The following is a 17,135-nucleotide window of genomic DNA, read 5'->3' as shown; positions in this document are numbered from 1 at the left end:
GGTGTCAGTGTCTTTCCTTCTACTCAAGTCCAATCGATTAGATTTGAGCCAGCAGACCTGATGAGGACAGTCCTGAAACTAATTAACAATTGGTTCATCCCAATTGCAGAACTCAGCCCTTTAAGAATATAAAGCAGTGATTTTTTAAAAAAGAACCTCAAATAGAAAATTGACACAAATCAGACAATAATTAAGAACTGTTCTGTAGAAGTAATAACGGCAGAATTAAATTTTATAACAAGAGTTACCCAGGGCCACTTCTAGTAAGAAAAAAATAAAGCCAAAACAAACAAGGTCTTCCATTGCTGGCAGTAGTTAGCTCTGGTGATGAAAGGGCCAGTTAGACAAAAACTAGCAGACACAGGGGTACTTCAGGACCAGAACAGAGGACTACTGCTCTAGTCGATGCTAAGTATGAGATAGGAAGAGGACACCATTCCCTTTCTAAAAGAAGCTGTCCCTTCTGTTGCCTGATATCATTGCACTTACAAAACTTTTGAGTGGCTCCTTCTCAACATGACCGTATCTCTTAGATCCCCCTCACAGCAAGAAGGGCCCCATCCCCCTGGAATAACCCCACTCCACCTGACCACACCTCACAGGCACTGGTCTCCTTATCTTTCTAAAGCTCAAGTAGCTCCTGAGTTGTTAAGTGCTTAAAGGTTAACTAAAAGACAGGATTTTTTTAGTGACACTAAATGGAGCTGATATGCCAGCCCATGGTGTGCAAATTTCTTAAAACACCCTTTAGCCTCTGGAGATTTGATGCTTTATGTGGGTAGAAAAATCTTTGTTGTGTTTCGATAGCTGCAGTGTCTGGAGGAGTTCTAGAATGTTCACTCTCTGTTGTATCAATAACTGTCAAGGACAGAGGAGCTGTTTCTTGGAAACGTCTCATGTTGTGGAACACATTACATTTCATGGCCGAAAGCAGCCCCTGTGAGCTTTGTTTCCTTTCAGGAGGTGACCCAGAAGATTCTGGAAGCAGTGGGCAATGTGGCGGGCTCATCCCTGGAGCAAACCAGCTGGCTCAGCCGCAACCTGGAAGTGAAAGCCCAGCCGCAGGTGTGTCTGGAGGAGGAGGACCCCGACATAGATTTGAACGGTAAGGTGCAAAGCATGAGCATCAGACTTTTAATCAAACAGCGGTTGGGTGTTAAGTATAAGAAACTTGGATGTTTGAGCAGTATTTCCTATGGCAGGGGCACAGCAGCCTTTAACGATGTCTCGCAAATCTAATCTTTTTCACAATGCCACTCATGGGTGCTCTTCCTCCAGACTCTGAAGCCCAGGCGGCTGCGATGGTGCCGTCCTCAGTGCCCTCAGTCTATAGCGTGCAGGCGCTCACTCTCCTTGCTGAGGTAAGTTCAGATCCCCCGTTTGTCCTTGTCTCTGTGGTGCTGTGGTGACCCTGGTGTAAAATACTGGAAGGGATGGTCACTGTGGGCCCAGTGAGACTCTGTATATCAGGGAACATCCAGAGAAAAGAACTAGAAACACATTAAGAGCTGTTTGGGTGGATGGTTTGATATAAACCGGGCCCCTCCGCTGTGTAGTTAAAATCTGGGTTATAAACTGAAATAATTTGTGTTGGATATTTAAGAGAGACCCAAGTGGTAAAGCGAACCCATGTCTGTGGCAAATTGGAGGAAGCACAAGGAAAAATGACAATTTGACAATTGAAAACTCATTTTTTTCATTACGGTGATCCTCAAAGGTGCTAGTCTCAGATGACATCTATGGGGAAAAGTGTACGAATAGGGGCAGTGAAGTGAAATATGTCATGTGCAGTGGCAAGGCATATCATTACACTCAGAATTAAATTTTATGAAAACAGTCTGTGCACAGTCATCTGCTGCTCCAGCCACAAGTGAGGTGGGTGGGAAGAACTTGATTCATCCCGGCTCTAGCTTCTTCATGAATGAATATACTAGGAGATTCAGGATGTCGACAAAAAAAAACTACTCCAGTCCAACTACTTTATTTCATTGATCAGGCAAAAATAGGTCTCTTCTGTTGCAGAAAGAATATCTTGGGCAGAATTCCATACTTTACTGACTTTCTCTTTCTCGGCCTAGTGTCTTGGAGAAATGTTTAAGTCCTGACTCCTTGCAGTCACATGGTTGGTAAAGTCAGATTGTCAGTTTGGTTGTGAGAGAAGATGAGCAGTGAGTTAACCATCAAAAATGAGTTGTGCGCTAGCATTTAAGGTGCTACATCACATTGGTTTAGGTTGTTATCAGGTATAATCCTGGTACCCACCCTGCAGGTCCCTCATTAGAGGATCTTTCTTTGGGTGACCTCTGGACCATTGTCTTGGGCATTAAGGGAGAGCAGACTGTTTGGAGCCAGCTTTATTATTATGGTGTACGGCTTTATGATGCCATGGTCTGTATTGCAGACCTGGAAGATCTTCCTTATCAATTAGGGGCCCTTATCCACATTCCTGTGCTTTTACACAGAGTCCCAAGCTGCATGGTCAAGGCAACAGAAAGGTTTCTAATATTCTTTAAAGACTTAAGTTCAGTGAGGCTGAAGAGAGAGCAGAGAGCTGTCCTCAGCAACGCTAGACAAATCTCTCTCCCCTTCCTCTATGAGAGACATTAATACTCACACAAATACTTTAGTTTACACTTAAAAACTTTACACTGGTTTAATTTACTAAAGTTAATTTGTCCCAGTACCAATGCTGACCAGATAATATGGGGATTGAACACACCTGATGGCATTTTTCTAACATGGCTAAACATTTAGTCAGAAACATAAGCTAAAATTCTATACGTTTGCCTCATGTTAATCTTTTCATCTGAAATACAAATTTCATTAGCACAGAGCAAAAAGGACAACTTTCACTTCATTGTCCCAATACTTACACTTCTGACTGTAGTTGGAACACGGAGTCCGCAGACAATAAGATATTAACAGAAATGGCTGACCGATACTTCAGAGCTCTATATGCCATAAAAGCCAGGTGCCCCGACTCCTGCCTCACGCCTGCCCTTGTGTGTCAGGTGCTGGCCCCGCTGCTGGACATGGTGTACCGCAGCGACGAGAAGGAGAAGGCCGTACCGCTCATCTCCCGGCTCATGTACTTCGTGTTTCCCTACCTGAAAAACCACAGGTACGGTAGCTGCCCAGCACCTCACCTGCGTGAGAAGGTGAACCTCATGGCCTCCGGTCACCAGCAGCCGGGGGACGGGGGGGGGAAGGGGAGACCTGAGTGTCAGTTTGTCTGTCCGCTGTCCCTGTGTCCCCAGCTGAATTAAAAACAGTTGACAAAGAGATGGTTAAGCCCTGAAATGTATCCGGTTGCTGTTCTATGAATTGATTCAAAAGAGTATTTTTTGTAACATAGTGACAAAAATTGTGCAGTTTTTTTAAATGAGGCTTAAAATCCTACATTTTTTATAATATGTTGTGTGTTTTCCCCACATGTAAAGGTCTCAAAACGAACACCTCAGATCTAGCCTCTTCTAGCTCCATGATTATCATTTTGTAAAGTTTGTTTTTGCTACCTTGCCTTGTGCCCGTTGCCTGCTGGGATAGGCTCCAGCTTCCCCATGAACCTGAATTGGAAAGAGCAGTTAGGAATTGGATGGATGAACTGCATCTTGGTTTGGATCCTGTTAAGTGGTTCCTTTTTAATGTGTCCTTCCTGCAGTGCCTACAACATCCCCAGCTTCCGAGCAGGCTCCCAGCTCCTGAGCAGCCTGAGCGGATATGCCTATACCAAGAGGGCCTGGAAGAAGGAGGCCTTTGATCTCTTCATGGACCCTCTCTTCTTTCAGATGGACATCTCCTGTGTTTCCCAGTAAGGACCCTAGGGGGCGCCCCTTTGCCTTTTAATTTTTTCTTCAGCCCTGTGTGAGTAGAAAACCCTGTACTAAGGCTCACATTTACTCATTTACTAGCTACAAAGTGTTTTTAGTAGAGCAACATAATAAATGCTCAACCACATTCCATCCACGCCATACTCCATCATGGCTTATGCAGAGAAGGTGCAAAAAATGCTTCAAAATGTATATGTGATTATTCGATTTAAAAAATACCTGGAGGGAAGTCTTTCACCCGAAAGAAACTGCAGAAATTGAGAAACTGCATTTTTGTAACATGGTTGTGTCACAGAGCTTCTTGGCAACACCTCAGGGCTGTGATCACATTCCTGGATCGAAACTATAGCCAGGCTCCCTGGCTTTCTCTCCCCTGCTGTAGACATGTGTAATCAGTGCACAGGGAATGTCAAGCACCACATTGGATGTGTAAAACAATCTCTCGGGACCATGCTTTGTGGATTCATTGAACGATACATTGACCTCTGACTCCACTGGACAACTCCTGTACTTCTATTTTTCTGGCATCAGATGAGCACCAATTTGCAATGGTGGTCTGGACTGCGAACTAGATGATAATGGGTTTTAATCCCATGTGACACACTGCTACTGTATTCTTAAGCGATGTACTTCAGCTGAAGTGTTCCAGTAAAATACCCAGCTATATAAATAGCTGTGCTTATAATCCCCACCTATGAACTGGTTTTCTCCTCCCCGCTAATAACCGATTCATGTTGAGTGTACTGGTGCACTATGGCTGCTGTTGCATCACCCAGGTGGGGCTGCAAATTGGTGGTGGAGGGGAGTCCCCATTACCTGTAAAGCGCTTTATATGTTTAAGGAATTGTTATTTCTTATAATTATTACAGCCTGTTTCCTTTAGATTCAGTGGCAACTTCAAACACAAGGTTGATGTCTGTCTGGAGCCAGGCTGAAAATCCCACAAAGAATTCTGGCTTGAGCACAAATATGACCACTTCTCTTCACACTTCAGTATCAGTTTTAATAGTGCATCACTTTGTCTTGAAGTTACTTTATACACAAAATCATCCAGATTATTGTCTGTTTTGTGTCTTATTCAGATGGAAGTCCATCGTGGATCATCTCCTGACTCACGAGAAAACTATGTTTAAAGACCTGATGAGTAAGTCATGGAAATAGCCTGCAGCAATTCTTGAGCGGAGTGATTATCTCCCATCCTTTGCCATAAAGCATTCTCTTCAAATGTGTCCACACATAAAACAAGCAGAAGAGCTAACAGAGTGTTCTATGGCATCAATAACAAGTACATCACTTACATTTGCTGTTCACATTGTATCTAATAGCCAGTGTCCATAGGCATACACTAGAGGCGTCCACAAGACCGGAAGACAGATTCTTCAATAGCTCCTAAAATGGTCACATGGCAGAGCCCAGTGCTCTTTAAATATCACTGAAACCCTGGTGCCAGTTTTCCAGAATCTCTGGGTGACCCATCAAATGTTAACATGATCTTTGGTTTTGTTAGTGACAGATGCTGAGTCAGAGTGGAAATCATCTTATTGAAGATAGTAATTGTTCCTGTTTACCAAATAAAATATAAAAATAGTTGTGGGTAATGCTGGATATCGTAGTTAAAAAAATTCTGCTTTTCACCAAATATAATGCTGTCAGTCATCGTTTCTTAGTAAAGTCCATATAAAAAAAGTAAGATTTTTTGGATCATCTGGCAAGTTTGGTAATTGAATTGATCCCAGGTTCTTGAAATAAACCAGGATGTTGGCTTCAACAGCATGGATGGGTCCCTTGTTCCATAATGTTACAACAATTTTGGTGAATTTTGCTGTAGTCTATCTTACTCTTAGAATGTATTTCATAGCGATCATTTAGGTTTTAAGTAAAATATTAAGCTTAAAAGAATGTGTATGCATCATTTCGTAATTTCACTAAAAAGGGACACCACTGGAAGGCTCTGAATACTTTTGCAGGGCTCGTCCGTGTGAATGTGCAGGTTATATATGCCTGTATAGAGCCAGGGGTTGTAGCTGTTGGCTGAGCTTGACTCAGCCAGGGTGTCCTCACAGGCAGCTAAACTGGTGTCTCTAGAACCTGCAGGACCCCTGTGAGCTCACTGTGGGTTCATGAGAGATCCACTGGTGCTGACCTCTCTGGTGAGGCACTGTGAAGCCAAGTGACAGGGAGACACGTTGGAGGAGTCTGTGTACAGGCCCTAATCCTTCCCATGCAGCACAGGGGTAGTGCCAAACTGCGGTTCCAAATAATCCTTTTAGATAGAAAAGTATCCTCCTCTGTTTTCTTTCGCAGGCATGCAGAGCAGCTCTCTCAAGCTGTTTGCCAGCTACGAGCAGAAGGCCATGCTGCTGAAACGCCAGGCCTTCGCCATTTTTAGCGGCGAGCTGGATCAGTACCACCTCTACCTGCCTCTCATCCAAGGTACGTACACGGCTAAAGGTGCCGCCTTTTTGGTTTTTGACTGGTTTTTTCCATGACCTGACTGTGCGGTGTCACGGTCCCTGTGGAGAGAGGAAAAGGTGTGGCGTGTGGCGTGTGGCGTGTACACCTGTAATCCAGGGGCAGGGAGAAGAGCAGGTGTGAGGATTATACCTGGAAGAAAGGGTGTGGGGTGTACATCTGGGATCCGTGGTCTGGGAGACGAGCACGTGTGAGGAGTGCACCTGGGAGCTCTGTAGGTTTCATGCCCATTGACTGCTGTTCTTCACAGAGCGGCTCACGGAGAACCTGCGGGTGGGACAGACTCCCTTCGTTGCTGCTCAGATGTTTTTCACCTTCCGAGTTCTCCTCCTGCGGATCTCGCCCCAGCACTTGACCTCCCTGTGGCCCATCATGGTGACGGAGCTGGTACGCACTTCCCAAAGTCCACTTCTTCCTTCCCACTGGCATTCCTGCACCACTGTGATCTCTTGTTCCAGATACGATACCTTTAAGGACTTGAGTGTGTAAAGTTTTAGCCTGTATTACAGGGGCTTCGAGTGTCGGGAACCTGCAAGTTTTAGAGGCTTCTTTCAATTAGTACATCATTAAGATCTGGAAAGTGCATATTGGAATTCTTATTTGCCTAATTGGTTTAATTAAGTCATTAATTCATGTAGCCTCACCTCCATCACACTGGGATCTCTGTTCAGAAATGAACAGCCTCTCTGCTCGTTAGAGTAGATGTTTCAGATAAACAGTAGTTTAAGAACACTTACATTCTTTGTCGTGAATTCCAAGATTGCTTGATTATTCTAAAGCATGTACTCATAACGTGAGATACCTGATTTCCTGTTCTAGCAATGGAGAGCTTGTGGGCTTTTGCTCACAGGCCTTGTGCAGGTACGCTGGTACTGTCTGGCTGCAGGCTGTGGTTCATTCTCTCAGCCTGAGAATTGATTCTCAGCCTGTTCTCAAAGAAACTAGTTACCAAATGGGCTGTCTGTCGAGGCCTCCTTGGATTTGTAACTGTTCTTATATTCTCAATCAACCAGCCGTGCCCTGAGACAACGTCCCAAGCAGGTCAGATGATCTTTAGCTTGTTCAAAGAAATGGGTCTTTACTTGTCTGGTAAGGAAAATCAGCTTGTGTGCTGGCCTGTGTTTTAGAGCAGGGATAAAAATGGGGAACCAGCATGATGGCCTTTACTGGGTCTAGGGAAAAGCTGTTAAAGGTACAAGCACAGACTCAGTGGGCTCTGCTGTTCACTCGGATAAGGTCACATTCAGGCAGTCCTGGGAGGTTCCATTCTTTTAGCTGGTTGTGACTCAGCAGAGGTCACGTCAGATGGAGCTGAAGAGGAAACAAGCAGGAGAGAGAGTGGCCCCAGCACAAGCTCCGAGTTGGCACCCTGTTTTTGCCGGAAGAGAAAGGACATTGTTGGGGGCCACTAGTGCCGAGCTGGTTGACCAATCACTTACTTGTGATATACTGTAACAACTTTTCCTGTGTTCCGATCAATAATTTGATTATTATTCCTTATAGCTCACTTGCATTTGCACAGGTGGGAGATAAGTGTACTGTTGACCTGCTGTCTGAGACAGAAAGCAAGTTTGTGTTGTGAAATAAAGGATTGCCACTAATTCTGATGACGGATAGTTTCCTCTTTACTAGGAGGAGCATGTTTTTTGTCATGTTTGTTTTTATTATGGAAAGATGTTACTACAAGACATAAATGTTCTCTTGTTTCTCATGTATACAAATTCTGCAACTTAAAAGGCTGATAGAATACTTTCAGGTAACCCAGGTTCGTCTGGAAATCAGGATTAATTTCTATTTGACTCTAGACAATCTAGTTCTGTAGATCTGTGGTCTCTAGGGCTATGGGTGTTCCTGCCAGACTGTCTGTGTATTTTTTTTACCTTCTGTTCACATTGGGGTAAAACTGATTCATATCCTCTAGCAACTAACATTTGCTGTTGTGCTAAACCTTTGCTGTTACTTCATGACACTGTGAATGTGGCAAATCTGCAACAGAGAAAAAAGGTGTCAGGTTTATGTTTTCAATGGCTTGCGGTTTTGGAATGTTAATACCAACACGGTTATACAGGCTTGGCTTTGCTAAAATTGGACTATCTGTGGATGTTCTTATCCACATTTGTTTTTAACAAAATCAGTCAATCCATTTATTCAATTCAATTCATCTTCTTTCAATAAAGGTATGTTTTCTGAATCCTAGATCCAGGCTTTTGTCCAGCTTGAGGATCGTTTAGCTGAAGAAGAAGAAATTTCAAAGTAAGACATTTTGTTTTCTCCTTTTACGAGCACAACATGCTTACAAAATCAATCCAATTAGTCTATAACTACTTCAATGCTGAGTTTAAGGTTAATAAACGTAGCTTTTACACTCCTGGTGGTTGCCTGCTTTCTCCTCTCTGCTCAGGCACGTCAGCAAGGCGAACGGCACGCAGGCAGGGGATGGCAACGGCCCCCTGCTCTCCTTCTCTCGCGGCGAGCTGGACTTGTATCTGTCGGCCTGTAAGTTCCTGGACACTGCCCTCTCCTTCCCCCCCGACAGGATGCCTCTCTTCCAGATGTAAGTGGTGACATTTTTTTAATCTTTCTTTGTGAACTTCTTATTAAAACAAGAACATTCCGGAATGCTAGCTTGGCCTTAATGGGTGTGAGGTATAATTGCCATATGCTCAGTCCTCAGAATCTGCGGTGTGCTTGTTGGAATTAGGAGTATTAACAAAGGGCTTGGGATCTGGGAGACAGCCTTATGACTGCCCCTTCAGGACATGTGAACTGGGGGCATTTTCCTTGATCCCATTAAAATACTTTCTGCCTGACCCCCATTCTTGTTAACGCTGCACCACCATCTTTGTTATTTACTTTTTATTGACTATTCTTTTCAGTCTTTTTCTACTTTGCCTTCTGTGCAATCTTGGTGTAAGTCTCTAGACCAGGTCACTGGTGTAAATGAGAACATTCCCTCAATTGAGTTCAATTACATAACACAGCAGGGGGGTTGATGGATATGAATATGAATATTGAGTATAAGAGTCGCATGAGCGCCAAGGGGTACAGGAATTAATGTAAAAAGGAATAAAATCTGACTATGTGTTGTGAGAGAATTGGGATTAAAGGGCAAAAAATAATCTTGTATTCAGGACATTTTTTTTTATATTGCAAAATAGTTATACAACCCGAACTATAAGGTTTAAACCAGTATCAAAATCAGCCTTCAGTCTTTATCAGTGATGAGGAAATGGGTATTTTATGTTGGGCTAGGGGGTCCAACATGGGTCAGTGTTGAGCACCTCTGCTTCCGAGTGGATGGTCATTCAGGTCCAGTAATCATCGCTTTATCATGACAGACATCATGAGAATCAAAGGGGCTGAGGGCAATGGTGAGGTGATTGATTTCATGCTGAAAGACCCATGAGTATCTTGTCTAGTGGTTGTAAACCTCTTTCTATTCCATGTTCATGCATGCCATGAACGAATATTGAAACTTTCTAGGGGTTTCCGCCAGAGAGGACCTCAAAATTATCACCACCACTTTCTGAGTGCAACGTATTTTTGGATTTATATTCATTTCTGGCAGCTCCTGACTGAACTGTCTTGCTGCTCTTCTGCTCTGCGTGTTGTTGAGGAGGTTCGAATGCACAGGTGCTTGGTGAATAAGTGTTTTAAAATGTCAGGTTTTCCACGGCCTGTTCTAGGGTTTCGGGCATGATACATGGCAGCAGCAGCAAGGTCCACATGATTTTAAAAGATCTCAGAGCACCCCCAAGCAAAGAGAGGACAGGGCAGGGGCAAGGAGTGTTAGTCTGACGAGGAAAGCTCACTCCGCTCGGTATTGGGATTCGAACCTGAACGTTTGAGGGATCCGAGCACACAAGATGCCACTCCCTAGATGGCAGAAAAGACTGGTCCTCTGCTATGGCAAAGTGCCAGGTGGTCTGGATTTCAGAGGGAGGGGACCGTGACTTCCCCGCTGTAACTGGCTCAGTGCTCACGCCCTGTTCCACTGTGCTCATTTCATCGCAGGTACCGGTGGGCCTTCGTGCCAGAGGTGGACGTCGATGAGTACGCTGGCCCAGGGAGCAGCTATGTGGAGATGGACCCGGAGTGCAAGCCCCACGTTGTCCGGATCATGGAGCACCTCTACAAGAGATATGGGGTATAATACTCTTTAGAGTAGCCCTCCCTTAATGTTTTGTGCGACATGCGGGTGTTTTACTACAGGGTGTATTTTTAGAAAGCTGAATGTGTAAGGCTTTCAAGTGCTAGGCCTTCAGGGACAGTCCTCAGTGCTGCCTTTGTGTGTGTGGTATCCTTACGGGAATGAGGTCTTGTTTGTTTAAAAGCAGTGGAGATTAGAAGGAAACTTGATACAAGTCATCAGGTCTTACAAGTATCTTCCAACACCGGCCTCCTGGTTACTCCATGTCTAAGTGCGATAATTCCTGGTGGTTGTCCCTTGAGCTGCGGTGCTCCCAGCCTGTGAGTTTCTCGTGAGTGTAGATCACCTGCTGTGGTCACTTCAGGTTGGCAAAGTAACATGAGCGACGTGAGGAGCACACAGGTCTACAGTCAAGCATGCATTTCATGCCAGGACTTGGAAGACCTTTTATAACAAATACTGCTGCTCCCGGAACCACAGAAAATTAAAAAAAGAACTTGCCCAGTGTGTCCTATAGTGTCACAGATTCTGTCTGTGGTGCCATAATGCTTAGCTTTTTTTGTTTGCACATCTGTTCTGGTGAGCCTTGCCTGGTGCTCATGAAGAGCAGTGTAGGTTGTAGTGAACTGGCTGTTTTACAGTAATTATCAGACTACAGGTGGCAGCAGTGTGTAGTGTTGTGATGGTTTGAATTTATTGAAACAATTCGAAACAGGAACAGTTAAGTCAAGAAGTACCTTTTGGCTTCCAGGAATCAATCAGAGCTAAGGGCAACTTACATATCTGGATTAAAAGAGCACAATATACTATTTTATTACTGCAATGATAAAGTGTGCCAAACACAAATAATAGAGTATGGATATACATATGAATCAAGCTGCCATGATACAAATAGCTGATCAGTCTTTTTAGTATAGAAAACTATACTAATAACATGACGTTAAAATACAGTAATATTGGATTATTGAATTGAACTCATGAACAATTTCTAAATGCCAAAAAGCCAAGTAATTGCTTGCCTGAATTAATCTTTATCAGACACTTATGTGTTTGGATTAATAGCTTAAGTATTATAATGTAAACATTGAATGTATGCTCATCTGAATTTTAACTGGCCAGGTCCAGTCCTTATGAGACTTAGTATTATTTTGGTGATTGGCACAAAATTACCATTGGGAGCTTGTCACAAAACCACCCTTGTTGCAGAGGAATTTTTGGTCCTAATTCTGGTTAGTTGTGGCCTGGCAGTTCCTTTCTGCTAAGTTGGATTTAGTTCCAGTTTGGACAGCAGCAGTCACAGTCACATAATTCTTTAGCCGTGGAGTTACCAGAGACTGGGGGAGCATCACTGCTGTTTAGAGGTTTAACCTATTTAATGAGGGCTGCTGATTGATGTAGTGCCCTCTTCCCCCACCACATGACATCTTCCTCATTGGTGGATCACAAGCCTTATCAGTGGGTTGGTGTCAGGTGACCTCCAGCCGGGTCTGACTCCAGTTGTTACTCCGTCCTGGAGCTGGAGACTGAAAGGCTGTGTTTTAGGCACTTTGTTACTGGAGGCGTCAAGCTGGACCCAATTTACGATGTCCTGTTTTGTGTCAGAGAGCCGGGAGTCCCACTTATCGGAGTCCTATTTCAGGAGCATTCCTATAAAGGTCAGTTAAGCAGGATCTAATTTCAGATTCAGTGCAACATAGAATAAATAATAATAATTAATCTCTCTGATGCATGCATGCTCATAGCCTCATTGTTAAAAAATCCAGGTGTATTTTTCTTGTTAGTTTCAGAGCTCCCTGACAAGGCTATTTGTATATTTGATATTGGTTTGTGATTAAGGATTATTTGTATAAAATCAAAAAAAGAATGACAACGGCAAGGCTACCGTAGTTAATGTTAATACTAAATGTAATTTTCCTTCTTCTAAGGCATCAACAAACAGAATCGGCCTTCGCGTAAAATCTGAGATGCGAGATGGCTAAATGCCTTAATTGTGTAAACCCACCATTTGACATTTTACTGCAGTGTCAGTACTTTCTGGAATATGAACCAGGAAACCCTTTGCCCTTAGGAGTTCAGTGTTAGAGAACATGCTTAATGAAGACACCTGAGGAATTACCTTCCAGAATCTGTTTCTCTTCACGTCAATAATTTTGGGACCCTGCATTCTGCTTTGTTGCAACTTATTTTTCCATTCTTGCCTTCCTGCCTGCAACTGTTTTGTTGTGCGTTCTTCAAAGTGCGCTATTTTCTCTTCTACTAATTTCTCAGTCTCTCAAAAGGCAATAAAAATAATCTTACTGAGGAAATCTATCTCTCTTCTCTCCCTCCCTTTTGCCAGGACCTCAATGGCGTGAGCGAAGCATCCCGCGCCGAACTTTTGGAATTCCCCCTGCTGACCATGAGGTCCATTTCCAGCATCACCCAGCTCACGCCATTCCTCAGGATCTTGAGCTTCAGCTTCAAAGGTCCAGGCTCGGCCTCGAAGCCCGTGCCCGTCGTGGAGTACCCTGCTGCCCACAGCGAGGCCACCCTGAAAAAACTGGAGCAAAATATTGAATGTGAATTCCTGGAGACCATGGACAATTAAACCGGAAACATCGTACGATACTGACTCTGTGTTCCCACACTCTGCTTTGGAATCACGATGCCTGCTTGTTGAATGTCCTCATATCTGACGCAAGGTGACCATGCCTGATTGGGGTCAGTTTCAACCAGTTCTAGTTCTGTGAATGAAATAAAATGATATTAGTATTGATTTGAATTTGAACTGAAAAATTGATGTTGACCCCAAACCGGCCCCCAAATTTACTAGAGTTGTTTCTTGATATTTCTAGATAAATTCGGAGATTGCCACACAGGGGGAAAAAAGACTTTTAACATGTTTTAATGGAGGTTTTCTTTCCTGTTGACTCTTACCATTACTGTTTTTCGAAATGCCTTGGCAAAGACATGACAGGAGATAGTAAACTGTCTCCTTAACTCAGCTCTGTTCCTTCGTCTTGGATCTGTTTCCCCCACAGCAGGTAAGTTTGTTTCCATAGCAGTGCCTGTTCATTCCTGGGTTTATGCTGTATGTAAACTGCAACATGGAATATAACGTACATTTTCACAGAGTGTTGATTATGACCTTTAAAAATTCAGCTTGCTTTAAGTTTGAACTAAATCAAACCTTGCTGCTACACTCCACACCTGTGTCTCCTGAGTGCTGCAGGGTTAAAGGAGTGCTGGGCATTACTCCTCTGAAGTAGATAAGGGCCTATTCTGTGCTTTGTCTCTGCTGAACTCACTCTTATTTATTGCATCTGTTACACTCAATATGTGCTGTTGAGAAATTCCAGAGTTATAAATTCCTACATTACAATTGAGTTTAAAACTTGTAACCACAAACTTCAACTTGAACAGTATGTTCAAGGACAGATAGATGCACTATGCAGCTCTATGAATGAGCACGTTCTGTGCACATTGCATGAGGGCCAAAACGTAGTCTCACCTAGTTGTACTAGACGAAGAAGTGTTTAGTACTGTGTTTCTGTTCTTCTCATAATGGCCCTCTTATATCCTGCACATTGCCTTAAATTCACTTAATTTTCACCTTATTTGCTTCTGGAGGTTAAGGAGGTTAGTACAGAGAGACTGGACATGCTGATGTCAGTTTTCTAGGAGATAACAGGGAGATGTATCCATAGGTAATATTTAGGGGTTTAGTGCAGCTGGTTTTTACAAGGTTAGACAGAGCTCTGTGTTCATAACTGGATAGATAAAAATCTCATTTTAAAGGATCTTCCCCCCCAAATTTAAACAGTTTTGCCAATGTTAGTGAAGTGAATTGTGTTGCTGCCCATTATTTTATTTAAGCCCCTGGCCAACTTGGTCATGTGGTTTCTGGGACAGTCAGTGTTTTCTTACATGAGTATTTTTCCTCTAACCTCTTTTAACCTTTCCTGCATTTTTCACCACTGATCCTACCCTCAAATTTCTCCAAAGGGTTTGAGAATGAAGGAACAATGTTCACTGTAATGAATGCTGTAAGAACTATTTCCTGTTTCTTGATATGTGAAATATCTTTTGAATGTTTTGATTGCCCAGCACTTTCAGTTTGTTTCATGATTGACATAAGTTAGGTGTTTTAGTTCAAATACATTTTTGATTATTTTTAAGTTCATTCACTATTCACAATAGGTCTGCTTGTAGTGTATACCATAAGCATAAAACTTCTTTAGTTAGGTCTGTATTAATCCATGAATACTGATGTGAAAGCTTTTGCAACAGAACTCAACGAAGAGTTTAGTGGTTGGTAGTAAATAATGCTTTTTGAATATATAGTTTTAAAAGGATTTTCCAGTATTCAGAGGAAGCTAAAAGCATTGCTGACCTCTACTTTAGGATATAATGTGCAAAGCACATAATCGCTAACACACCAGTTATTTCTTTAAAGGGAACGATTTTAGCTCTTTTTCTGTTTTCTTGGGAATGTCTGCATTTAATTATTTCCTTACATGAATGTTACTCTGTGCATCTTAAAAACTCTGATATTTAAATAAATGTGACCTGTAAATAAACAAACCTGTGAACAGCAAATTTAATAAAAACTTAGTCTTAAACATTGTCTGTGTTGCACACGACTAACACTTGAACCTCCAGGAAATGACTACTGAATGTAAAATTTCAAAAAAAAAGATCTGATTAGATTAAATGTGATATATTGATAAAAAAAAATAAAGGGGCATGTTAAGAGTTAGTTAAATATGTGTACATCTTTGGCTGTCCAGACACCCGTTTTATTACAACAAGTGTTTTATAAAAGTTAAACACCTCCCGTAACACTAAAGCTTCTTTACTGGTCGGTAACCATCTTGTTGGGGGAGATGATAGTGCTGAAGAGAAGACGTGTTACAGAAACATCAAACTAATCTTGACCAACTAAAATGTGGTGCAACTGACCCATGAACCACAGAACGCAGCTCATGGTCACCTTAACACCTGTGTGTTTGAGTGGCCTGTCATTGTGTCATGTGGACGGAACCCTTCCAGATGGACCTGTCATCTCCCTTCAGAGAGGCCTGCACAGTCCACTATCCAGCTTTTCTTCCCACTGAGATTGTCAGCAGAAACATATTATTCCTCTCCCACTATTTGGATTAACTCTTCTGTCTTCAGACTGCTCGGGAAGTCGGGAAAGGGAGAATTCCCTCTCAACAGCTCTCTCAATTACATCCATCCATTTTCACTTCCACTTTTCCTGGCGAGGGTCGTGGTGAAGCCGGAGTCTACACAGCAAACAATGAGTGCAAGGCAGGGTACCCCTGGACAGGGCACCAGTCCATCACAGGGCAAGTGCAAGCCAATCATACATGGGGACAATTTGGAGGCCATGGGGAGAAATTTGGCCCGGACACCGGGATAACTCTGTACTCTTCTCTTCTTGAGAGCACAGTCCACTATTCAGCTTTTCTTCCCTCTGAGATTGTCAGCAATTTTCTCGAGGAAATGCCCGGGGATCTTTCATGACCACTGAGAGTCAGGACGTCGGTTAAACGCCTCACACGAAAGATGGCGCCCACTACAGTATAGTATAGTGTCTCCGCCACTATACTGGGGCATAAGGACCCACACCGACCACAGGATGGGCACACTAACCATCGCTGGTCCCACTAACACCACTTCCAGCAGCAACCATAGCTTCCCAGGAGGTCTCCCAGCCAGGTACTGACCAGGCTCAACCCTGCTTAGCTTCAGTGGGTAGCCAGGTGAGAGCTGAAGGGCGATATAGCTGCTGGCTCTATCAATTATAATAATAATAAAATTGTCTCTTTTATAAGGAGATCCTGGTGAGCTTAAACCCTTTATGCCCACTTTACCAATTACTGATCACCTTCCATGATGCAGACCTGGAGCCTTATAAATTGAATACCGCAACATTCCACCCGGTGCCCTGCAAATCACTCTGTACTCTAATCAGAATCCTTCTACCACAGAGACCACACATCCGCCTGTGGATGTTAAAGCACAGGAGCCCATTTTGCTTTACCTGTACTGTCTAGAGTCTAGACTGTTTTATCACATCCAGGAATTAGAGTACCGAGTGTGCCGGTACCTGTAAATCTCCTTATAGTCACGTGATTACCCGAAAAAACAAGGCGCTATATCTCGGAAACGAAAGCAGCACAAACGCAGCACTAAGGAATGACGGGGGTTTCGTCTTTTGTGCTGTTAGTAGGGGGGCCAACGTCAGGGAGCTGTCTACGGGATATAAATCTTGTGTTAAAATGTATATCTTAAGTCTTTTTAAGTAAAGGGGTTAGAAGTGGGGATGCGAACACACGCTGCCGGATGGAGAGCAAAAACAACGGTTTATCTCGGACGGTATTAAAAACTTTGAGTCTAGTGCTTTACACTACTCGGATATCCTGTTGTGGTGTAGTTTGCCTTTAGATACTACAAAGTGCTAAACTGGTTATTTAAAATGCAGAAATGGTCATAATTGAGCCCTGGCTCGTAATTAATATATATTATAGCAGCCTTTTGTAATTTAATGGAAAACGCTAAAACAACATATCATTACTTAACAACATGGTTAAGTAATGATAAACGTAAAAATAGTAAATTTCTGTATACCATATCCATGTTATTATCTCTAATACATCGATGTCCTGCATTAACTTCATTAAAAGGTAGGGTGGGCT

At 43.0% G+C, this 17,135-nt stretch overlaps 1 protein-coding gene across 2 annotated transcripts in view; it reads left to right on the top strand.

Annotated features, from left to right (window-relative positions):
* dop1b (DOP1 leucine zipper like protein B) overlaps window positions 1–15,041 on the top strand; it is a 63,487-nt gene extending 48,446 nt beyond the window's left edge. For both annotated transcript variants that reach the window (XM_088600891.1, XM_088600902.1), the window contains exons 28-38: window positions 961–1,105; window positions 1,279–1,361; window positions 3,012–3,121; window positions 3,662–3,811; window positions 4,913–4,974; window positions 6,135–6,263; window positions 6,553–6,689; window positions 8,500–8,555; window positions 8,704–8,856; window positions 10,317–10,449; window positions 12,791–15,041. In XM_088600891.1, coding sequence (XP_088457017.1) covers window positions 961–1,105; window positions 1,279–1,361; window positions 3,012–3,121; window positions 3,662–3,811; window positions 4,913–4,974; window positions 6,135–6,263; window positions 6,553–6,689; window positions 8,500–8,555; window positions 8,704–8,856; window positions 10,317–10,449; window positions 12,791–13,039 — 1,407 coding nt within the window. In that variant the 3' untranslated portion in view covers window positions 13,040–15,041. The remainder of the gene's footprint in view (window positions 1–960; window positions 1,106–1,278; window positions 1,362–3,011; window positions 3,122–3,661; window positions 3,812–4,912; window positions 4,975–6,134; window positions 6,264–6,552; window positions 6,690–8,499; window positions 8,556–8,703; window positions 8,857–10,316; window positions 10,450–12,790) is intronic.
* Window positions 15,042–17,135: the final 2,094 nt, after the last annotated feature.

The sequence above is a fragment of the Lepisosteus platostomus genome, chromosome 2, assembly GCF_059453375.1.
Source record: "Lepisosteus platostomus isolate fLepPlt1 chromosome 2, fLepPlt1.hap1, whole genome shotgun sequence".
NCBI classification, from domain to species: domain Eukaryota; kingdom Metazoa; phylum Chordata; class Actinopteri; order Semionotiformes; family Lepisosteidae; genus Lepisosteus; species Lepisosteus platostomus.
This window is presented reverse-complemented; position numbering and strand designations above follow the sequence as displayed.